At 55.0% G+C, this 23720-nt stretch overlaps 1 protein-coding gene across 1 annotated transcript in view; it reads left to right on the top strand.

Annotated features, from left to right (window-relative positions):
* LOC138246685 (carcinoembryonic antigen-related cell adhesion molecule 2-like) overlaps window positions 1-23720 on the top strand; it is a 187107-nt gene that overhangs the window by 76141 nt on the left and 87246 nt on the right. The window contains exons 3-4 of the mRNA XM_069201454.1: window positions 20472-20747; window positions 22058-22090. Coding sequence (XP_069057555.1) covers window positions 20472-20747; window positions 22058-22090 — 309 coding nt within the window. The remainder of the gene's footprint in view (window positions 1-20471; window positions 20748-22057; window positions 22091-23720) is intronic.

Here is a 23720-nt window from a genome sequence, read left to right as displayed (position 1 = left end):
GAGAGCTCTGTTGCAGGGTGTGTTGTTAGGTGAGTAGACAGCTGATAGCCTTGTGGCAAGGTGTGCGGTGAGGAGACAGCTGATAGCTCTGTGGCAGGGGGTGTGATGAGGACACAGATGTTAGCTCTGTGGCAGGGTGTGTAGTGAAGAGACAGAGGATTGCTCTGTGGCAGGGTGTGTGGTGAGGAGACAGAGGATTGCTCTGTAGCAGGGTGTGTGGTGAGGAGACAGCAGATAGCTCTGTGGCAGGGGGTGTGGGGAGGAGACAGATGTTAGCTCTGTGGCAGGGTGTGTGGTGAAGAGACAGAGGATTGCTCTGTGGCAGGGTGTGTGGTGAGGAGACAGAGTATTGCTCTGTAGCAGGGTGTGGGGTGAGGAGACAGCAGATATCTCTGTGGCAGGGTGTGTGGTGAGGAGACAGCAGAAAGCTCTGTGACAGGGTTTGTGGTGAGGTGAGGAAACAGTGGATAGGTCTGTGGCAGGGTGTGTGGTGAGGAGACAGCAGATAGCTCTGCGGCAGGGTGTGTGGGTAGGAGACAGCAGATAGCTCTGTGGCAGGCTGTGTGGTGAAGAGACAGAGGATTGCTCTGTGGCAGGTTGTGTGGTGAAGAGAAGAGGATTGCTCTGTGGCAGGATGTGTGGTGAGGAGACAGCGGGTGGCCCGTTAGCAGGGTGTGTGGTGAGGAGACAGCGGATAGCTCTGTGGCAGGGTTTGTGGTGAGGAGACAGTGGATAGCGCTGTGGCAGGGTGTGTGGTGAGGAGACAGCTGATAGCTCTGTGGCAGGGTGTGTGGTGAGGAGACAGATGTTAGCTCTGTGGCAGGGTGTGTGGTGAAGAGACAGAGGATTGCTCTGTGGCAGGGTGTGTGGTGAGGAGACAGAGGATTGCTCTGTAGCAGGGTGTGTGGTGAGAAGACAGCAGATAGCTCTGTGGCAGGGTGTGTGGTGAGGTGAGGAGACAGCGGATAGGTCTGTGGCAGGGTGTTTGGTGAGGAGACAGATGATAGCTCTGTGGCAGGGTGTGTGGTGAGGAGACAGTGGAGAGCTCTGTGGCAGGGTGTCTTGTTAGGTGAGTAGACAGCTGATAGCTTTGTGGCAAGGTGTGCAGTGAGGAGACAGCTGGCAGCTCTGAGGCAGGGTGTGTGGTGAGGAGATGTGGAGAGCTCTGTTGCAGGGTGTGTTGTTAGGTGAGTAGACAGCTGATAGCTTTGTGGCAAGGTGTGCGGTGAGAAGACAGCTGATAGCTCTGTGGCAGGGGGTGTGGTGAGGACACAGATGTTAGCTCTGTGGCAGGGTGTGTGGTGAAGAGACAGAGGATTGCTCTGTGGCAGGGTGTGTGGTGAGGAGACAGAGGATTGCTCTGTAGCAGGGTGTGTGGTGAGGAGAAAGCAGATAGCTCTGTGGCAGGGGGTGTGGTGAGGAGACAGATGTTAGCTCTGTGGCAGGGTGTGTGGTGAAGAGACAGAGGATTGCTCTGTGGCAGGGTGTGGGGTGAGGAGACAGCAGACAGCTCTGTGGCAGGGAGTGTGGTGAGGAGACAGCAGATAACTCTGTGGCAGGGTGTGAGGTGAGGAGACATCTGATAGCTCTGTGGCAGGGTGTGTGGTGAGGAGACAGCAGACAGCTCTGTGGCCGGGTGTGTAATGAGGAGGCAGCGGATAGCTCTGTGGCAGGGTGTGTGGGTACCAGACAGCGGATAGCTCTGTGGCAGGGTGTGTGGCAGGGTGTGTGGTGAAGAGACAGAGGATTGCTCTGTGTCAGGGTGTGTGGTGAGGAGACAGCAGATAGCTCTGTGGCAGGGTGTGTGGGTAGGAGACAGCCGATAACTCTATGGCAGAATGTCTGGGTAGGAGACAGCTCATAGCTCTCTGGCAGGGTGTGTGGTGAGGAGACAGCAGATAGCTCTACGGCAGGGTGTGTTACACCGCAGCGCTCGCTGCGGCCGCGGGCTCAGGTTGCCGCGGCGCGGCACGTTAATTTTGCCGCGGCCGACGCCCGGGCCGCGGTAGACGCCGAGGCAGACACCCAGGTCGCGGGGGTCGCCGCGGCTCCGGCGAGGGCCATAAAGGCTCCAGGGAGCCGGTCTGGGGGTCACGGCGCTCGCCGCTCCCCCTTTTTCAAGTTCTGCCTTAAAGGCAGACGCGGCAGAGCCTGAAACCCCGAGGGGGTTTCAGGCATGGCCGCACACAGCGCATTATGCGCTTAACATTTTCTCTTGCATGTATTCACCTGCCCACCACCACTTACCGATGTTCCTAGGACAAACCGAACCCTTACACTGGGGGTTCTTTATACTTGCCTTTTTCTCTTCCCAGCATGCTTACCACTTCCTCTCTACCCAGCATGCACTGTCTAACACACATACCTAATTCATTACTGTTTTCCTTTCCCCAATTCAAGATGGCGGTGTTCTACTTCCTGTTTCCTGTTTCCTGTCCAGGGGTATTTAAGGGGATTCCAACTGCCTGTTCATTGCGTTGCAACACTCCTTGGTGATAGTCACGCTCCTATTTGATATCCTTCTGCGAATCCTGTCTGTTCCTGATTTGCTTTGTTTTCCTGCCTTCCTGAACTGTGGTCCTAATACCCTGGTGTCCTCCTTTCGTTTCAGGGAGTTCCTGTGGAGGTTTTTTACCCTACTGGGGTTTTTCCTCTGGGACTCCTTCTGGAGGGCACGGACTGTAGTGGTTCGCTCATACCAAACAGCACCGTGGCTACCGAAGGGGTCGCCCCTACCTCGGCCAGAGCAGAACCCGTCGGAACAAGGACCGTTCCCCTACGCCTCTCCGCTGCGAGGGTAAGACCGCTGAGAACCGCGACAGATTGCAACGCCCACAATTCCTGTTGCAGTCCGGAACTATGGATAACCCAGTGGTAAACACGGAACCTACTAACCAGGACCTGCTGGCGACGATACAACAACAGGCTCAAGAACTCCAGCAATTACGTACTGAGAATACTGTTTATCGACAAACCTTTGCCTCCAGGACCACAGATGTCCCTGCAGTAGCCGCCTCTACACCTCGATTTTCCGGGGATCCCACCACATTAAAAGAATTCCTGGATGCCTTAACGGTGTACTTTGCCTTTCGCCCCTCGCAATTTGTACAAGATAAGACCAAGGTGGGGTATTTGATTAGTGCCTTATCAGGACCAGCCTTGGCCTGGGCCACACCTCTAGTAACCAGAAACGATCCCTGTTTATCTAATTATTCCACCTTTATCACTACTTTTAAACAGATGTTTGAACGCCCTGGACTCGAGGCGTCAGCAGAAGAGGCTCTTTGCGAAGTCCAACAAGGGAGTCAGGATGTATTACAATACATCACCCGTTTCAGACAATTAGCTGCAGAAACAACCTGGGTGGAACGTACCTTGGTGACACTCTTCCGTAGAGGTCTAAGAGAGGACATCAAAGATGAACTAGTACATTCTGCCAGGATAGAAAACCTCAAAGGGTTGATGGACCAAGCACTAACTATAGAGTATCGGTTAAATGAACGACGAATGGAGAAAAAGAAGAGTCGTTTGCCTTTTCACTCAGTACCATCTCGTCCCTTCGCCCATCGTTCCGAGGAAGCCCGCCCTGAATCCAAAGGGAATACCGAGGAAGAGCCCATGCAGATTGACACAGCTCGCGGACCTCTATCCGCCAGCGAAAGGGAACATAGACGAAGGAAGGGGCTTTGCCTATATTGTGGTGCAGCTGGTCACCTAATTCGCGCCTGCCCCATTCGTCCAACCAAGCCCTTGGGAAACGCCAACTCCCGTCCCCCAGTAAGAAGGGTGAGGACGGGATATCGTGATATACCTTCTATTTGCTCTTCCAGGGAGGAAGGAACTGCTCTTTTTCTCTTACCAGTTATCCTCCATTTAACTGATGGCCGCGAAGCAAGAACTTTGGCTTTATTGGATTGCGGAGCCAGTGGCCTATATTTAGATGAAACCTGGGCCAAAGAACAACAAATAACACAAATACCCAAAGAAATACCAGAACAGGTACATACTGTTGATGGGTCACTCTTGGCCTCTGGACCGGTACAATACACCACCCCTACTTTCTGTTTACAGTTCGGTAAACATCAGGAAATTCTCTCGTTTGACTTAATCTCATCACCACACCATGTCATGATCCTGGGAATTCCATGGCTTACACGGCACAATCCTTACATCAACTGGGAAACAAAAACCATTTCGTTATCCTCCCATTTTTGTCAACACCATTGCTATCCGGCCGGGGATTATTGGTCCCCAAAAAGTCTCTCAACAGCACCTGCCCAGGTGGGAGGATCCATTAATGTTCTACAGGGAGTTCCCAGACAGTATCAGGACTATATCGATGTATTCCAGAAGCCAGAAAGACCTGAATTGCCACCCCACAGAGAATACGACTGTGCCATTTCTTTAGAGCCAGACACTGTAGTTCCTTTTGGGCGGATGTACTCCCTCACCGAACCAGAGAAACAAATTCTGAAGGAGTACCTAGATGAGAATCTACAAAGTGGGTTAATAACTCCCTCCTCTTCACCCGCCGGGGCTCCTCTTTTCTTTGTACCAAAGAAAACCAAAGACCTGCGTCCCTGTATCGACTTCAGAGGGTTAAACAGGATCACTATCAAAGACCGGTATCCGCTACCCCTCATCAAAGACATCTTAGAAGCAGTCAGAGGAGCCAAGAGGTTCACTAAGCTGGATCTCCGAGGAGCCTATCATCTGCTAAGAGTCAGAGAAGGTGATGAGTGGAAGACCGCCTTTAGAACACCTTTTGGTCACTACGAATATAGAGTAATGCCCTTCGGACTCACTAATGCCCCGTCCATCTTTCAAAGATTCATGGATTCTATCTTTTCTGATCTTTTGCAACAAACAGTGGTAGTGTATCTTGACGATATCCTAATTTATTCGGTTCATCCAGAGGAACATTCCAAACACGTCCGCCAAGTCTTAGAAAGACTCCGACAACATCATTTGTTCTGTAAGCCTGAAAAATGCGAATTTGATCAGATAGAAGTGAAATATTTGGGATACTGTATAGACCAAACCGGAATTGCCATGGACTCAGACAAAGTACAGGCTATATTGAACTGGCCATCTCCTTCTTCCATCAAGGAGACTCAATGTTTTCTGGGACTAGCCAACTTCTACCGGCAGTTCATAGCAGACTTTGCCCAGAGAACCAGCTTCATTACTCAAACCCTCAAAAAGGAACACCTAAAGAAAGGTTTTTGTTGGACACCAGGCGCTGAGTCAGCTTTTCAGGACTTAAAGAAAGCCTTTAGTCAAGCCCCTATTCTTCGACACCCAGACACTAGCAAACAATTCATTGTTGTCACAGACGCCTCAGAAAGAGCCATTGGGGCTGCCTTGTTACAAAGACAAGACGATGATGACCTAGAACACCCTGTATTCTATCTATCCCACATTCTATCTGATTCTGAGCGAAACTATTCCGTGCTAGAACGCGAATTACTCGCCTTAAAGGTCGCGTGCACTGAATGGAGACATTTTTTGATGGGATCAAAGGAGCCCTTCGAAGCCCGGACCGATCATAGAAATCTACAGTGTTTAAGAAATTTCCAGTGCCAAAATAGCCGGCAAGCTCGATGGGCCTTCTTCTTCAGCCAGTATGATTTCTATATCACCTACATCCCTGGTTCTCAGAACATCCTGGCGGATGCCCTGTCCCGACGTTATCCTGGGTGCGGTGATTCCGCGGTTCAAAACTTATTCGACAACAATAAAATCATAGGGGTAGCACAGACCTTTTTAGATCAAGTTAAGTCTGAATATGCCCGTTTACACGAAACAGAACTAAAGAGGTTACGTCCACAGCTGCACATAGATCATGACTACTATTATCATGATAAGGCCCTGTTTTTACCCACTAAAACAGTGCAAATCGAAGCCTTACACATGTGCCATGATTCTCCTATTGCGGGTCATCGAGGAGTGAAAGCGACTCAAGATCTTTTGCTTCGCTCTTTCTGGTGGCCAACTCTCAAGGCTGACACTGAGGCATATGTGTTATCCTGTCCTACATGTGCTCAAGCCAAGACACCCCGAACCAGACCTGTGGGCTTACTCCGCCCATTACCTGTTCCCCCAGGCCCATGGCTTACCATATCCACCGATTTTATGTGCGCCTTACCTTCCTCAATGGGAAACCATGTCATAATGGTAACTGTGGACTCCTTCACCAAGATGGCCCACTTCACGGCCTTGAGAAAGTTACCCACGGCAAAGGAGTTAAGTCAGGTCTTTACTCAAGAAATTTTCAGGCTACATGGGCTACCCCAAGTTATTATATCAGACAGAGGTCCCCAATATATCTCCCGTTTCTGGAACCAATTCTGCAAGATCTTGGGGATCCAGGTGGCCTTGTCATCCGGGTTTCACCCTCAAACCAATGGACAAACAGAACGACTCAATCAGGGTCTCGAGCAGTACTTGCGTAGCTTCTGTAACGCTACACAAAGTAATTGGGCTCCCTACTTACCGCTTGCCGAATTCTCCTATAATAACTCTCTACACAGTGCCTCTAAAGTCTCTCCTTTCTATGGCTCCTATGGTTTCCATCCCAGGGCCTTCCCAACTCCCCTGAGAGACAACTCCAACCTTCCCGCCATCTCCTCTTTCGTTCGACAGCTACGGGGTATACAGCGAATTATCCATTCTAACCTTGTGTCCACCAAGTCCCGCATGAAGACAATAGCAGATAGGAGACGCTGTGCGGCTCCTCTATATCAAGTCCATGATAAGGTCTGGCTCTCCTCTAGATTCCTACCTCTCCGACTCACCCATAACAAATTCAAGCCCCGCTTTTATGGTCCCTTTCTCATTCTCAAGAAGATCAACCCAGTGTCCATGCGTCTTCGCCTACCTTGGACATGGAAGATCCACCCAGTATTCCATGTCTCGCAATTGAAACCTTACCGTCCTGATCTCTTTCATAGGCAGTTGCCCTGTCCCCCTCCTTTGTTGGTTGACAATGTGCCTGAATACGAAGTGCAGGAGGTCTGTGACTCTCGATTTTTCCATGGGCGCCTCCAATACCTTATTCATTGGAAGGGGTACCCTTTGAGTGAGTGTTCCTGGGAGGATGCCTCTTCAGTCCATGCTCCTCTTTTAATCTGCCGCTTTTTTCGGCTCTTCCCTCACAAACCCGGGGCCTCGGGGAGGGGGCATACTGTTACACCGCAGCGCTCGCTGCGGCCGCGGGCTCAGGTTGCCGCGGCGCGGCACGTTAATTTTGCCGCGGCCGACGCCCGGGCCGCGGTAGACGCCGAGGCAGACACCCAGGTCGCGGGGGTCGCCGCGGCTCCGGCGAGGGCCATAAAGGCTCCAGGGAGCCGGTCTGGGGGTCACGGCACTCGCCGCTCCCCCTTTTTCAAGTTCAGCCTTAAAGGCAGACGCGGCAGAGCCTGAAACCCCGAGGGGGTTTCAGGCATGGCCGCACACAGCGCATTATGCGCTTAACATTTTCTCTTGCATGTATTCACCTGCCCACCACCACTTACCGATGTTCCTAGGACAAACCGAACCCTTACACTGGGGGTTCTTTATACTTGCCTTTTTCTCTTCCCAGCATGCTTACCACTTCCTCTCTACCCAGCATGCATTGTCTAACACACATACCTAATTCATTACTGTTTTCCTTTCCCCAATTCAAGATGGCGGTGTTCTACTTCCTGTTTCCTGTTTCCTGTCCAGGGGTATTTAAGGGGATTCCAACTGCCTGTTCATTGCGTTGCAACACTCCTTGGTGATAGTCACGCTCCTATTTGATATCCTTCTGCGAATCCTGTCTGTTCCTGATTTGCTTTGTTTTCCTGCCTTCCTGAACTGCGGTCCTAATACCCTGGTGTCCTCCTTTCGTTTCAGGGAGTTCCTGTGGAGGTTTTTTACCCTACTGGGGTTTTTCCTCTGGGACTCCTTCTGGAGGGCACGGACTGTAGTGGTTCGCTCATACCAAACAGCACCGTGGCTACCGGAAGGGGTCGCCCCTACCTCGGCCAGAGCAGAACCCGTCGGAACAAGGACCGTTCCCCTACGCCTCTCCGCTGCGAGGGTAAGACCGTTGAGAACCGCGACAGGGTGTGTGGTGATAAGACAGCGGATAACTCTGCGGCAGGGTGTGTGGGTAAGAGACAGCTGATAGCTCTGCGGCAGGGTGTGTGGTGAGGAGACAGCAGATAGCTCTGCGGCAGGGTGTGTGGTGAGGAAACAGAGGGTAGCTCTGCGGCAGGGTGTGTGGTGAGGAGACAGCGAGTAGCTCTATGGCAGGTTGTGTAGTGAGGAGTCAGCGGATATCTCTGTGGCAGGGTGTGTGCTGAGGAGACAGCGGATAGCTCTGTGGCAGGGTGTGTGGTGAGGAGACAGCGGGTAGCTCTGTGGCAGGGTGTGTGGTGAGGAGACAGCAGATAGCTCTGTGGCAGGGTGTGTGGTGAGGGGACAGTGGAGAGCTCTGTGGCAGGGTGTCTTGTTACGTGAGTAGACAGCTGATAGCTTTGTGGCAAGGTGAGCAGTGAGGAGACAGCTGGCAGCTCTGAGGCAGGGTGTGTGGTGAGGAGATGTGGAGAGCTCTGTTGCAGGGTGTGTTGTTAGGTGAGTAGACAGCTGATAGCCTTGTGGCAAGGTGTGCGGTGAGGAGACAGCTGATAGCTCTGTGGCAGGGGGTGTGATGAGGACACAGATGTTAGCTCTGTGGCAGGGTGTGTAGTGAAGAGACAGAGGATTGCTCTGTGGCAGGGTGTGTGGTGAGGAGACAGAGGATTGCTCTGTAGCAGGGTGTGTGGTGAGGAGACAGCAGATAGCTCTGTGGCAGGGGGTGTGGTGAAGAGACAGATGTTAGCTCTGTGGCAGGGTGTGTGGTGAAGAGACAGAGGATTGCTCTGTGGCAGGGTGTGTGGTGAGGAGACAGAGTATTGCTCTGTAGCAGGGTGTGGGGTGAGGAGACAGCAGATAGCTCTGTGGCAGGGTGTGTGGTGGGGAGACAGCAGAAAGCTCTGTGACAGGGTTTGTGGTGAGGTGAGGAAACAGTGGATAGGTCTGTGGCAGGGTGTGTGGTGAGGAGACAGCGGATAGCTCTGCGGCAGGGTGTGTGGTGAAGAGACAGAGGATTTCTCTGTGGCAGGGTGTGTGGTGAAGAGAAGAGGATTGCTCTGTGGCAGGATGTGTGGTGAGGAGACAGCGGGTGGCCCGTTAGCAAGGTGTGTGGTGAGGAGACAGCGGATATCTCTGTGGCAGGGTTTGTGGTGAGGAGACAGTGGATAGCGCTGTGGCAGGGTGTGTGGTGAGGAGACAGCTGATAGCTCTGTGGCAGGGTGTGTGGTGAGGAGACAGATGTTAGCTCAGTGGCAGGATGTGTGGTGAAGAGACAGAGGATTGCTCTGTGGCAGGGTGTGTGGTGAGGAGACAGAGGATTGCTCTGTAGCAGGGTGTGTGGTGAGAAGACAGCAGATAGCTCTGTGGCAGGGTGTGTGGTGAGGTGAGGAGACAGCGGATAGGTCTGTGGCAGGGTGTTTGGTGAGGAGACAGAAGATAGGTCTGTGGCAGGGTGTTAGGTGAGGAGACAACGGATAGCTCTGCAGCAGGGTGTGTGGGTAGGAGACAGCAGATAGCTCTGCGGCAGGGTGTGTGGTAAGAAGACAGCGGATAGCTCTGTGGCAGGATGTGTGGTGAGGAGACAGCGGGTAGCTCTGCGGCAGGGTGTGTGGTGAGGAGACAGCGGATAGCTCTGTGGCAGGGTGTGTGGTGAGGAGACAGCAGATAGCTCTGTGGCAGGGTGTGGTGAAGAGAAGAGGATTGCTCTGTGGCAGGATGTGTGGTGAGGAGACAGTGGATAGCTCTGTGGCAGGGTGTGTGGTGAAGAGAAGAGGATTGCTTTGTGGTAGGGTGTGTGGTGAGGAGACAGTGGAGAGCTCTGTGGCAGGGTGTGTTGTGAGGTGAGTAGACAGCTGATAGCTTTGTGGCAAGGTGTGTGGTGAGAAGACAGCTGGCAGCCCTGAGGCAGGGTGTGTGGTGAGGAGACAGTGGAGAGCTCTGTGGCAGGGTGTGTTGTGAGGTGAGTAGACAGCTGATAGCTTTGTGGCAAGGTGTGTGGTGAGGAGCCGGTGGCAGCCCTGAGGCAGGGTGTGTGGTGAGGAGACGGTGGAGAGCTCTGTGGCAGGGTGTGTGGTGAGGAGACAGCTGATACCTCTGTGGCAGGGTGTGTTGTGAGGAGAAAGATGTTAGCTCTGTGGCAGGGTGTGTGGTGAAGAGACAGAGGATTGCTCTGTGGCAGGGTGTGTTGTGAGGAGACAGAGGATTGCTCTGTAGCAGGGTGTGTGGTGAGGAGACAGCAGACAGCTCTGTGGCAGGGTGTGTGGTGAGGAGACAGCAGACAGCTCTGTGGCAGGGTGTTACGTGAGAAGACAGCGCATAGGTCTGTGGCAGGGTGTGTGGTGAGGAGACAGAAGATAGGTCTGTGGAAGGGTGTTAGGTGAGGAGACAGCGGATAGCTCTGCGGCAGGGTGTGTGGGTAGGAGACATCGGATAGCTCTGCGGCAGGGTGTGTGGTGAGGGACAGCAGATACCTCTGTGGCAGGGTGTGTGGTGAGGAGACAGCGGATAGCTCTGTGGCAGGGTGTGTGGGTAGGAGACAGCGGATAGCTCTGTGGCAGGGTGTGTGGTGAAGAGAAGAGGATTGCTCTGTGGCAGGGTGTGTGGTGAGGAGACAGCAGGTAGCTCTGCAGCAGGGTGTGTGGGTAGGAGACAGCGGATAGCTCTGTGGCAGGGTGTGTGGTGAGGAGACAGCGGATAGCTCTGTGGCAGGGTGTGTGGTGAGGAGACAGCAGATAGCTCTGTGGTAGGGTATGTGGTGAAGAGAATAGGATTGCTCTGTGGCAGGATGTGTGGTGAGGAGACAGCGGGTAGCTCTGTGGCAGGGTGTGGTGAGGAGACAGCGGATAGCTCTGTGGCAGGGTGTGTGGTGAGGAGACAGCGGATAGCTCTGTGGTAGGGTATGTGGTGAAGAGAAGAGGATTGCTCTGTGGCAGGATGTGTGGTGAGGAGACAGCGGGTAGCTCTGTGGCAGGTTGTGTGGTGAGGAGACAGCAGATAGCTCTGTGGCAGGGTGTGTGGTGAGGAGACAGCGGGTAGCTCTGCGGCAGGGTGTGTGATGAGGAGACAGCGGATAGCTCTGTGGCAGGGTATGTGGTGAGACAGTGGATAGCTCTGTGGCAGGGTGTGTGGTGAAGAGGCAGAGGATTGCTCTGTGGCAGGGTGTGTGGTTAAGAGAAGAGGATTGCTCTGTGGCAGGATGTGTGGTGAGGAGACAGCAGGTAGCTCTGTGGCACGGTGTGTGTTGAGGAGACAGCAGATAGCTCTGTGGCAGGGTGTGTGGTGTGGAGACAGCGGATAGGTCTGTGGCGGGGTGTGTGGGTAGGAGCCAGCGGATAGCTCTGTGGCAGAATGTGTGGTGAGGAGACAGCGGATAGCTCTGCGGCAGGATGTGTGGTGAGGAGAGAGCGGATAGCTCTGTGGCAGGGTGTGTGGTGAGGAGACAGCGGGTAGCTCTGTGGCAGGGTGTGGGGTGAGGAGACAACGGGTAGCTCTGTGGCAGGGTGTGTGTTGATAAGATAGTAGATAGCTCTCTGGCAGGGTGTGTGGTGAGGAGACAGTAATGAGCTCTTTGGCAGGGTGTGTGGTGAGGAGACAGCGGATAGCTCTGTGGCAGGGTGTGTGGTGAGTAGACAGCTGATAGGTCTGTGGCGGGGTGTGTGGTGAGGAGACGGTGGAGAGCTCTGTGGCAGGGTGTGAGGTGAGGAGACAGCATACAGCTCTGTGGCAGGGAGTGTGGTGAGGAGACAGCAGGTAGCTCTGTGGCACGGTGTGTGTTGAGGAGACAGCAGATAGCTCTGTGGCAGGGTGTGTGGTGTGGAGACAGCGGATAGGTCTGTGGCGGGGTGTGTGGGTAGGAGCCAGCGGATAGCTCTGTGGCAGAATGTGTGGTGAGGAGACAGCGGATAGCTCTGCGGCAGGATGTGTGGTGAGGAGAGAGCGGATAGCTCTGTGGCAGGGTGTGTGGTGAGGAGACAGCGGGTAGCTCTGTGGCAGGGTGTGGGGTGAGGAGACAACGGGTAGCTCTGTGGCAGGGTGTGTGTTGATAAGATAGTAGATAGCTCTCTGGCAGGGTGTGTGGTGAGGAGACAGTAATGAGCTCTTTGGCAGGGTGTGTGGTGAGGAGACAGCGGATAGCTCTGTGGCAGGGTGTGTGGTGAGTAGACAGCTGATAGGTCTGTGGCGGGGTGTGTGGTGAGGAGACGGTGGAGAGCTCTGTGGCAGGGTGTGAGGTGAGGAGACAGCATACAGCTCTGTGGCAGGGAGTGTGGTGAGGAGACAGTAGATAACTCTGTGGCAGGGTGTGAGGTGAGGAGACAGCTGATAGCTCTGTGGCAGGGTGTGTGGTGAGGAGACAGCTGATAACTCTGTGGCAGGATGTGTGGTGAGGAGACAGCAGACAGCTCTGTGGCAGGGTGTGTGATGAGGAGGCAGCGGATAGCTCGGTGGCAGGGTGTGTGGGTACCAGACAGTGGATAGCTCTGTGGCAGGGTGTGTGGCAGGGTGTGAGGTGAGGAGACAGAGGATTGCTCTGTGTCAGGGTGTGTGGTGAGGAGACAGCAGATAGCTCTGTGGCAGGGTGTGTGATGAGGAGACAGCAGATAGCTCTACGGCAGGGTGTGTGAGTAGGAGACAGCAGATAGCTCTGCGGCAGGGTGTGTGGTGAGGAGACAGAGGATTGCTCTCTAGCAGGGTATGTGGGTACGAGACAGCAGATAGCTCTGTGGCAGGGTGTGTGGTGAGGAGACAGCGGATAGCTCTGTGGCGGGTTGTTAGATGAGGAGACAGCGGATAGCTCTGTGGCAGGGTGTGTGGTGAGGAGACAGTGGATAGCTCTGTGGCAGGGTGTGTGGTGAGGAGACAGCGGATAGCTCTGTGGCAGGGTGTGTGGTGAGGAGACAGCAGATAGCTCTGTGGCAGGGTGTGTGATGAGGAGACAGCAGATAGCTCTACGGCAGGGTGTGTGAGTAGGAGACAGCAGATAGCTCTGTGGCAGGGTGTGTGGTGAGGAGACAGCGGATAGCTCTGTGGCGGGTTGTTAGATGAGGAGACAGCGGATAGCTCTGTGGCAGGGTGTGTGGTGAGGAGACAGTGGATAGCTCTGTGGCAGGGTGTGTGGTGAGGAGACAGTGGATAGCTCTGTGGCAGGGTGTGTGGTGAGGAGACAGCGGATAGCTCTGTGGCAGGGTGTGTGGTGAAGAGACAGAGGATTGCTCTGTGGCAGGGTGTGTGGTTAAGAGAAGAGGATTGCTCTGTGGCAGGATGTGTGGTGAGGAGACAGCAGGTAGCTCTGTGGCACGGTGTGTGTTGAGGAGACAGCAGATAGCTCTGTGGCAGGGTGTGTGGTGTGGAGACAGCGGATAGGTCTGTGGCGGGGTGTGTGGGTAGGAGCCAGCGGATAGCTCTGTGGCAGAATGTGTGGTGAGGAGACAGCGGATAGCTCTGCGGCAGGATGTGTGGTGAGGAGAGAGCGGATAGCTCTGTGGCAGGGTGTGTGGTGAGGAGACAGCGGGTAGCTCTGTGGCAGGGTGTGGGGTGAGGAGACAACGGGTAGCTCTGTGGCAGGGTGTGTGTTGATAAGATAGTAGATAGCTCTCTGGCAGGGTGTGTGGTGAGGAGACAGTAATGAGCTCTTTGGCAGGGTGTGTGGTGAGGAGACAGCGGATAGCTCTGTGGCAGGGTGTGTGGTGAGTAGACAGCTGATAGGTCTGTGGCGGGGTGTGTGGTGAGGAGACGGTGGAGAGCTCTGTGGCAGGGTGTGAGGTGAGGAGACAGCATACAGCTCTGTGGCAGGGAGTGTGGTGAGGAGACAGTAGATAACTCTGTGGCAGGGTGTGAGGTGAGGAGACAGCTGATAGCTCTGTGGCAGGGTGTGTGGTGAGGAGACAGCTGATAACTCTGTGGCAGGATGTGTGGTGAGGAGACAGCAGACAGCTCTGTGGCAGGGTGTGTGATGAGGAGGCAGCGGATAGCTCGGTGGCAGGGTGTGTGGGTACCAGACAGTGGATAGCTCTGTGGCAGGGTGTGTGGCAGGGTGTGAGGTGAGGAGACAGAGGATTGCTCTGTGTCAGGGTGTGTGGTGAGGAGACAGCAGATAGCTCTGTGGCAGGGTGTGTGATGAGGAGACAGCAGATAGCTCTACGGCAGGGTGTGTGAGTAGGAGACAGCAGATAGCTCTGCGGCAGGGTGTGTGGTGAGGAGACAGAGGATTGCTCTCTAGCAGGGTATGTGGGTACGAGACATCGGATAGCTCTGCGGCAGGGTGTGTGGTGAGGGACAGCAGATACCTCTGTGGCAGGGTGTGTGGTGAGGAGACAGCGGATAGCTCTGTGGCAGGGTGTGTGGGTAGGAGACAGCGGATAGCTCTGTGGCAGGGTGTGTGGTGAAGAGAAGAGGATTGCTCTGTGGCAGGGTGTGTGGTGAGGAGACAGCAGGTAGCTCTGCAGCAGGGTGTGTGGGTAGGAGACAGCGGATAGCTCTGTGGCAGGGTGTGTGGTGAGGAGACAGCGGATAGCTCTGTGGCAGGGTGTGTGGTGAGGAGACAGCAGATAGCTCTGTGGTAGGGTATGTGGTGAAGAGAAGAGGATTGCTCTGTGGCAGGATGTGTGGTGAGGAGACAGCGGGTAGCTCTGTGGCAGGGTGTGGTGAGGAGACAGCGGATAGCTCTGTGGCAGGGTGTGTGGTGAGGAGACAGCGGATAGCTCTGTGGTAGGGTATGTGGTGAAGAGAAGAGGATTGCTCTGTGGCAGGATGTGTGGTGAGGAGACAGCGGGTAGCTCTGTGGCAGGTTGTGTGGTGAGGAGACAGCAGATAGCTCTGTGGCAGGGTGTGTGGTGAGGAGACAGCGGGTAGCTCTGCGGCAGGGTGTGTGATGAGGAGACAGCGGATAGCTCTGTGGCAGGGTATGTGGTGAGACAGCGGATAGCTCTGTGGCAGGGTGTGTGGTGAAGAGACAGAGGATTGCTCTGTGGCAGGGTGTGTGGTTAAGAGAAGAGGATTGCTCTGTGGCAGGATGTGTGGTGAGGAGACAGCAGGTAGCTCTGTGGCACGGTGTGTGTTGAGGAGACAGCAGATAGCTCTGTGGCAGGGTGTGTGGTGTGGAGACAGCGGATAGGTCTGTGGCGGGGTGTGTGGGTAGGAGCCAGCGGATAGCTCTGTGGCAGAATGTGTGGTGAGGAGACAGCGGATAGCTCTGCGGCAGGATGTGTGGTGAGGAGAGAGCGGATAGCTCTGTGGCAGGGTGTGTGGTGAGGAGACAGCGGGTAGCTCTGTGGCAGGGTGTGGGGTGAGGAGACAACGGGTAGCTCTGTGGCAGGGTGTGTGTTGATAAGATAGTAGATAGCTCTCTGGCAGGGTGTGTGGTGAGGAGACAGTAATGAGCTCTTTGGCAGGGTGTGTGGTGAGGAGACAGCGGATAGCTCTGTGGCAGGGTGTGTGGTGAGTAGACAGCTGATAGGTCTGTGGCGGGGTGTGTGGTGAGGAGACGGTGGAGAGCTCTGTGGCAGGGTGTGAGGTGAGGAGACAGCATACAGCTCTGTGGCAGGGAGTGTGGTGAGGAGACAGTAGATAACTCTGTGGCAGGGTGTGAGGTGAGGAGACAGCTGATAGCTCTGTGGCAGGGTGTGTGGTGAGGAGACAGCTGATAACTCTGTGGCAGGATGTGTGGTGAGGAGACAGCAGACAGCTCTGTGGCAGGGTGTGTGATGAGGAGGCAGCGGATAGCTCGGTGGCAGGGTGTGTGGGTACCAGACAGTGGATAGCTCTGTGGCAGGGTGTGTGGCAGGGTGTGAGGTGAGGAGACAGAGGATTGCTCTGTGTCAGGGTGTGTGGTGAGGAGACAGCAGATAGCTCTGTGGCAGGGTGTGTGATGAGGAGACAGCAGATAGCTCTACGGCAGGGTGTGTGAGTAGGAGACAGCAGATAGCTCTGCGGCAGGGTGTGTGGTGAGGAGACAGAGGATTGCTCTCTAGCAGGGTATGTGGGTACGAGACAGCAGATAGCTCTGTGGCAGGGTGTGTGGTGAGGAGACAGCGGATAGCTCTGTGGCGGGTTGTTAGATGAGGAGACAGCGGATAGCTCTGTGGCAGGGTGTGTGGTGAGGAGACAGTGGATAGCTCTGTGGCAGGGTGTGTGGTGAGGAGACAGCGGATAGCTTTCGGCAGGGTGTATGGTGAGGAGACAGTGGATAGCTCTATGGCCGAGTGTATGGTGAGGAGACAGCGGACAGCTCTATGGCAGGGTGTGTGGTGAGGAGACAGCGGATAAATCTGTGACAGGGTGTGTGGGTAGAAGACAGCAGACAGCTCTGTGGCAGGGTGTGTGATGAGGAGGCAGCGGATAGCTCTGTGGCAGGGTGTGTGGGTACCAGACAGCGGATAGCTCTGTGGCAGGGTATGTGGCAGGGTGAGTGGTGAAGAGACAGAGGATTGCTCTGTGTCAGGGTGTGTGGTGAGGAGACAGCAGATAGCTCTGTGGCAGGGTGTGTGGGTAGGAGACAGCGGATAACTCTATGGTAGAATGTCTGGGTAGTAGACAGCTGTTAGCTCTGTGGCAGGGTGTGTGGTGAGGAGACAGCAGATAGCTCTACGGCAGGGTGTGTGGTGATAAGACAGCGGATAACTCTGCGGCAGGGTTTGTGGGTAAGAGACAGCTGATAGCTCTGCGGCAGGGTGTGTGGTGAGGAGACAGCAGATAGCTCTGCGGCAGGGTGTGTGGTGAGGAAACAGAGGGTAGCTCTGCGGCAGGGTGTGTGGTGAGGAGACAGCGAGTAGCTCTATGGCAGGTTGTGTGGTGAGGAGACAGCGGATATCTCTGTGGCAGGGTGTGTGCTGAGGAGACAGCGGGTAGCTCTGTGGCAGGGTGTGTGGTGAGGAGACAGCGGATAACTCTGTGGCAGGGTGTGTGGTGAGGGGACAGTGGAGAGCTCGGTGGCAGGGTGTCTTGTTAGGTGAGTAGACAGCTGAAAGCTTTGTGGCAAGGTGTGCAGTGAGGAGACATCTGGCAGCTCTGAGGCAGGGTGTGTGGTGAGGAGATGTGGAGAGCTCTGTTGCAGGGTGTGTTGTTAGGTGAGTAGACAGCTGATAGCCTTGTGGCAAGGTGTGCAGTGAGGAGACAGCTGATAGCTCTGTGGCAGGGGGTGTGATGAGGACACAGAAGTTAGCTCTGTGGCAGGGTGTGTAGTGAAGAGACAGAGGATTGCTCTGTGGCAGGGTGTGTGGTGAGGAGACAGCAGATAGCTCTGTGGCAGGGGGTGTGGTGAGGAGACAGATGTTAGCTCTGTGGCAGGGTGTGTGGTGAAGAGACAGAGGATTGCACTGTGGCAGGGTGTGTGGTGAGGAGACAGAGTATTGCTCTGTAGCAGGGTGTGGGGTGAGGAGACAGCAGATAGCTCTGTGGCAGGGTTTGTGGTGAGGAGACAGCAGAAAGCTCTGTGACAGGGTTTGTGGTGAGGTGAGGAAACAGTGGATAGGTCTGTGGCAGGGTGTGTGGTGAGGAGACAGCGGATAGCTCTGCGGCAGGGTGTGTGGGTAGGAGACAGCAGATAGCTCTGTGGCAGGCTGTGTGGTGAAGAGACAGAGGATTGCTCTGTGGCAGGGTGTGTGGTGAAGAGAAGAGGATTGCTCTGTGGCAGGATGTGTGGTGAGGAGACAGCGGGTGGCCCGTTAGCAGGGTGTGTGGTGCGGAGACAGCAGATAGCTCTGTGGCAGGGTTTGTGGTGAGGAGACAGTGGATAGCGCTGTGGCAGGGTGTGTGGTGAGGAGACAGCTGATAGCTCTGTGGCAGGGTGTGTGTTGAGGAGACAGATGTTAGCTCTGTGGCAGGGTGTGTGGTGAAGAGACAGAGGATTGCTCTGTGGCAGGGTGTGTGGTGAGGAGACAGAGGATTGCTCTGTAGCAGGGTGTGTGGTGAGAAGACAGCAGATAGCTCTGTGGCAGGGTGTGTGGTGAGGTGAGGAGACAGCGGATAGGTCTGTGGCAGGTTGTTTGGTGAGGAGACAGAAGATAGGTCTGTGGCAGGGTGTTAAGTGAGGAGACAACGGATAGCTCTGCAGCAGGGTGTGTGGGTAGGAGACAGCGGATAGCTCTGTGGCAGGGTGTGTGGTAAGTAGACAGCGGATAGCTCTGTGGCAGGATGTGTGGTGAGGAGACAGCGGGTAGCTCTGCGGCAGGGTGTGTGGTGAGGAGACAGCGGATAGCTCTGTGGCAGGGTGTGTGGTGAGGAGACAGCGGATAGCTCTGCGGCAGGGTGTGTGGGTAGGAGACAGCGGATAGCTCTGTGGCGGAGTGTTAGGTGAGGAGACAGCGGACAGCTCTGTGGCAGGGTGTGTGGGTAGGAGACAGCAGATACCTCTGTGGCAGGGTGTATGGTGAGGAGACAGTGGATAGCTCTGTGGCGGGGTGTATGGTGAGGAGACAGTGGATAACTCTGTGGCAGGATGTGTGGGTAGGAGACAGCAGATACCTCTGTGGTAGGGTGTGTGGTGAGGAGAATGCGGGTAGCTCTGTGTCAGGGTGTGTGGTGAGGAGACAGCGGATAACTCTGTGGCAGGGTGTGTGGGTAGGAGACAGCAGATACCTCTGTGGCAGTGTGTGTGGTGAGGAGAATGCAGGTAGCTCTGAGGCAGGGTGTGTGGTGAGTAGACAGCAGATACCTCTGTGGCAGGGTGTATGGTGAGGAGACAGCAGATAGCTCTGTGGCGGGGTGTATGGTGAGGAGACAGCGAATAGCTCTTTGGCAGGGTGTGTGGTGAGGAGATAGCGGATAAGTCTGTGGCAGGGTGTGTGGGTAGGAGACAGCAGATACCTCTGTGGCAGGGTGTGTGGTGAGGAGAATGCGGGTAGCTCTGAGGCAGGGTGTGTGGTGAGGAAACAGCAGATACCTCTGTGGCAGGGTGTATGGTGAGGAGACAGCGGATAGCTCTGTTGCGGGGTGTATGGTGAGGAGACAGCGGATAGCTCGATGGCAGGGTGTGTGGTGAGGAGACAGCGGATAACTCTGTGGCAGGGTGTGTGGGTAGGAGACAGCAGATACCTCTGTGGCAAGGTGTGTGGGGAGGAGAATGCGGGTAGCTCTGAGGCAGGGTGTGTGGGTAGGAGACAGCAGATACCTCTGTGGCAGGGTGTGTGGTGAGGAGAATGCGGGTAGCTCTGAGGCAGGGTGTGTGGGTAGGAGACAGCAGATAGCTCTGTGGCAGGGTGTGTGGTGAAGAGACAGAGGATTGCTCTGTGGCAGGGTGTGTGGTGAGAAGACAGATGATTGCTTTCTGGCAGGGTGTGTGGGTACGAAATAGCAGATACCTCTGTGGCAGGGTGTGTGGTGATGGGAATGCGGGTAGCTCTGTGGCAGGGTGTGTGGTTAGGAGACAGCGGGTAGCTCTGAGGCAGGGTGTATGGTGAGGAGACAGCCGATAGCTCTGTGGCAGGGTGTGTGGTGAAGAAACGAGGATTGCTCTGTGGCAGGGTGTGTGGTGAGGAGACAGTAGAGAGCTCTGTGACAGGGTGTGTAGTGAAGAGACGAGGATTGCTCTGTGGCAGGGTGTGTGGTGAGGAGACAGTAGAGAGCTCTGTGGCAGGTTGTGTTGTGAGGTGAGTAGACAGCTGATAGCTTTGTGGCAAGGTGTGTGGTGAGGAGACAGCTGGCAGCTCTGAGGCAGGGTGTGTGGTGAGGAGACAGCGGAGAGCTCTGTGGCAGGGTGTGTGGTGAGGAGTCAGCGGGTAACTCTGAGACAGGGTGTGTGGTGAGCAGACAGTAGATAGCTCTGAGGCAGGGCGTGTGGGTAGGAGACAGCCAATAGCTCTGTGGCAGGGTATGTGGCAGGGTGTGTGGTGAAGAGACGAAGGATTGCTCTGTGTCAGGGTGTGTGGTGAGGAGACAGCGGGTAGCTCTGCGGCAGGATGTGTGGGTAGGAGACAGCGGATAGCTCTGTGGCAGGGTGTGTGGGTAGGAGACAGCTGATAGCTCTGTGGCAGGGTGTGTGCCAGGGTGTATGGTGAAGAGATAGAGGATTGCTCTGTGTCAGGGTGTGTGGTGAGGAGACAGCGGGTAGCTCTGCTGCAGGGTGTGTGGGTAGGAGACAGCAGATAGCTCTCTGGCAGGGTGTGTGGTGAGGAGAATGTGGGTAGCTCTGAGGCAAGGTGTGTGGTGAGGAGACAGCAGATAGCTCTGCGGCAGGGTGTGTGGGTAGGAGACAGCCGGTAGCTCTGAGGCAGGTTGTATGGTGAGGAGACAGCCGATAGCTCTGTGGCAGGGTGTGTGGCAGGGTGTGTGGTGAAGACAGAGGATTGCTATGTGTCAGGATGTGTGGGGGAGTCACCTAGTGTGCAGTGGGTGTTCTCTTCCTCTTACAGACTTTATTGCCTCCTTCCCCTCAGTCACCACACCTGGTGCCCACCGTGCTGTGGAGGGGAGCTCTGTGGCCCTACGGTGTGAGGTCTCCCACAGATCTGAAGACATCAGGTTTGAATGGAGTTTCAACAGAACAGCTATAAACTTCAACAAAACAAACCAGATCAACATCTCGCCTGATAACCAGACTCTGACCCTGCTGAACATCCGGTCGAGAGACGGAGGGCGGTATGTGTGCAGGGCCCAGGCCAGGCAGGCACCATCAGCAGCTGCATCAGTGGCACTCACCCTGCAAGTCACAGGTGAGGACCACATGGCACAGGCCAGGTGCAGTCACCCTGCAAGTCACAGGTGAGGACCACGGGGCACAGGGCAGGTGCACTCACCCTGCAAGTCACAGGTGAGGACCACGGGGCACAGGGCAGGCGCACTCACCCTGCAAGTCACAGGTGAGGAACACGGGGCACAGGGCAGATGCACTCACCCTGCAAGGGACAGGTGAGGACCACAGGGCACAGGGCAGGTGCAGTCACCCTGCAAGGGACAGGTAAGGACCACATGGCACAGGGCAGGTGCATTCACCCTGCAAGTCACAGGTGAGGACCACGGGGCACAGGGCAGGTGTAAACACCCTGCAAGGGACAGGTGAGGACCACGGGGCACAGGGCAGGTGCAGTCACCCTGCAAGGGACAGGTAAGGACCACATGGCACAGGGCAGGTGCACTCACCCTGCAAGTCACAGGTGAGGACCACGGGGCACAGGGCAGGTGCACTCACCCTGCAAGGGACAGGTGAGGACCACGGGGCACAGGGCAGGTGCACTCACCCTGCAAGTCACAGGTGAGGACCACGGGGCACAGGGCAGGTGCACTCACCCTGCAGTGGCAGGTGAGGGGCAGAGCAGGAGGGAAGCTGCACTCATAGGTGAGGAAGAGCTCCAGTACAGAGGGAGGGAGAGAGCACAGAGACAGGTGAGAGACACCAGCACAGAGGGAGGGAGGGAGAGCGCACAGAGACAGGTGAGAGACACCAGCACAGAGGGAGGAGAGGAGAGCGCACAGAGACAGGTGAGAGACACCAGCACAGAGGAAGGAGAGGAGAGCGCACAGAGACAGGTGAGAGACACCAGCACAGAGGGAGGGAGAGGAGAGCGCACAGGGACAGGTGAGAGACACCAGCACAAAGGGAGGAGAGGAGAGCGCACAGAGACAGGTGAGAGACATCAGCACAGAGGGAGAGGAGAGGAGAGCGCACAGAGACAGGTGAGAGACACCAACACAGAGGGAGGGAGAGCACACAGAGACAGGTGAGAGACACCAGCACAGAGGGAGAGGAGAGGAGAGCACACAGAGACAGGTGAGAGACACCAGCACAGAGGGAGGGAGAGGAGAGCACAGAGACAGGTGAGAGACACCAGCACAGAGGGGGGGGGGAGAGGAGAGCGCACAGAGACAGGTGAGAGACACCGGCACAGGGGGAGGGAGGAGGGGCGCACAGAGGCAGGCGAGAGACACCAGCACAGAGGGAGGAGAGGAGAGCGCACAGAGACAGGGGAGAGACATTGCAATAGCTAATGAACCTTGTGTTCTGGTTGTGTTTCTTTCTCTTTAGGATCCCCTACAGCGGCTGTAACTTCCATAACAGGTGAGCGACTGAAGCCTCGACTGACACCCGTTCCGAGGGCCACCTGGCAAGCTTGTGCTACTGGGCTATGGCCATGCTGCAGGGTTTGTTTGCCCTGATGTCCTGGGGTAAATCCAAATATGGGGCATATTTACAAGCCCCTTCCGCCTCTTAGCACCCACATAGCGTTATTGTTTTTTACTGTATGGCGCCGCTAAGCAGGCCCTCACCCTGCGCCATATTTACAAAGTGGTGCAATGCTAGCATGTATGTAAGGGTGCGTTCCCCTGCAAGAAGGCCCAAAAAAAGCCGCAGTGAAATTTACACACTTTCACTGGGCCAGTCTTGTGTCATTTGTTAACGCCTGCACAGGGCGTTAAGGCGAGGCTAGGCTATTACCCTATGGGTCTCCCCCAGCTTTGCTGGACTGGCATCAACATTTTTGGTGCTAGTCCAGCTAAGCGCCCCAATTGTTTAAAAAATGTTGACGCTATTGTGCTAACGTGCACCACGGTGCACTGTATTGTAAATTGTAACTAGTGTTGTTGGGGGGCGCAGAGCGACACAAGGAATCTGGATCATGAGAGCCAATGGACCCGTTCCTTGTACGTATGCCCCTATGTTTCAAAAGTGGGTCAAATACAAGTCCTTCAGCACTTGACTCTCAGTTGTTGTGATGGCGAGAAGCGAGTAGTCGGGGCACATCAACTCAGAACTCAACCATCACCCGCCAGTGCAATAACATAGTGTCTAAGCCAATGCTTATCTTTTTAGGAAACAATGACCCACATTTAGGTGGGGCTTAGTGTCAACTATCGCCACATTAGTGTCATTATTTTTACACCAATGTGGCGATAGTGTGGCAAATACACTCCGCCATTTTTACAAACTGGTGCAAAACACGCATTGTTCCACTTTGTAACCCTTTGTGCCACATTATTCCTGCGCCAGGCATAATGTATACAAGGGGGGTGTTGCCCATTAATGGGCCTGCAAAAATGTCGCAGTGGAATCTATGCAATTTTACATTTTTTGCAGCATTCTGAACACCTGCACAGAGCAGGCATTAAAAAGGGGGCACCCATTTATTTTTAATGGACCTCTGTGCATTGAATATTCAAAATCCTGGTTGGGTAACTTTTGTTGACACCAGGGGATCCACTTGTGAATGTGAATGTGATTGGCACACTCACTCCCACTGAAGGTCCCATTGCCGGCGTGGCAGGATTGGCATATGACATCATCTTCTGTGTTGCATTTCTGGCTGTCTTGAAACAGAGCCAGAGAGAGTCCACTTAGAAGGTCTGCACTGCTGTCCACATCTCTTTACATGTTTGACTCTGCCCCCCTGGGTGTAGCCACCATTGGTTCAGCAGGTGCAGTGGCACCAGGGCCCATTGAATCGTGCTTATTGCTGTATTTCACAGCTCCAACAGTGGCCGGGGGCGCCATTTCCTTCTCGGTACTAGAGCCCATTACACCGCTGGTGTCATGCTCACTCTGCTTTAGAAACTTTCTGCTCCCCCTTTATGGTGCCACCCCATTTCCACAATCTGGTATCTGATGCTCATGACTAAAGCATATATTACAGTTTCACTGTAAAGCAACCCCGGCTGCCCTACTGACGGGACCAACACACCATCGGCTGCAG

This window comes from Pleurodeles waltl, chromosome 7 (genome assembly GCF_031143425.1).
Source record: "Pleurodeles waltl isolate 20211129_DDA chromosome 7, aPleWal1.hap1.20221129, whole genome shotgun sequence".
Classification (NCBI taxonomy): Eukaryota; Metazoa; Chordata; class Amphibia; order Caudata; family Salamandridae; genus Pleurodeles; species Pleurodeles waltl.
This window is presented reverse-complemented; position numbering and strand designations above follow the sequence as displayed.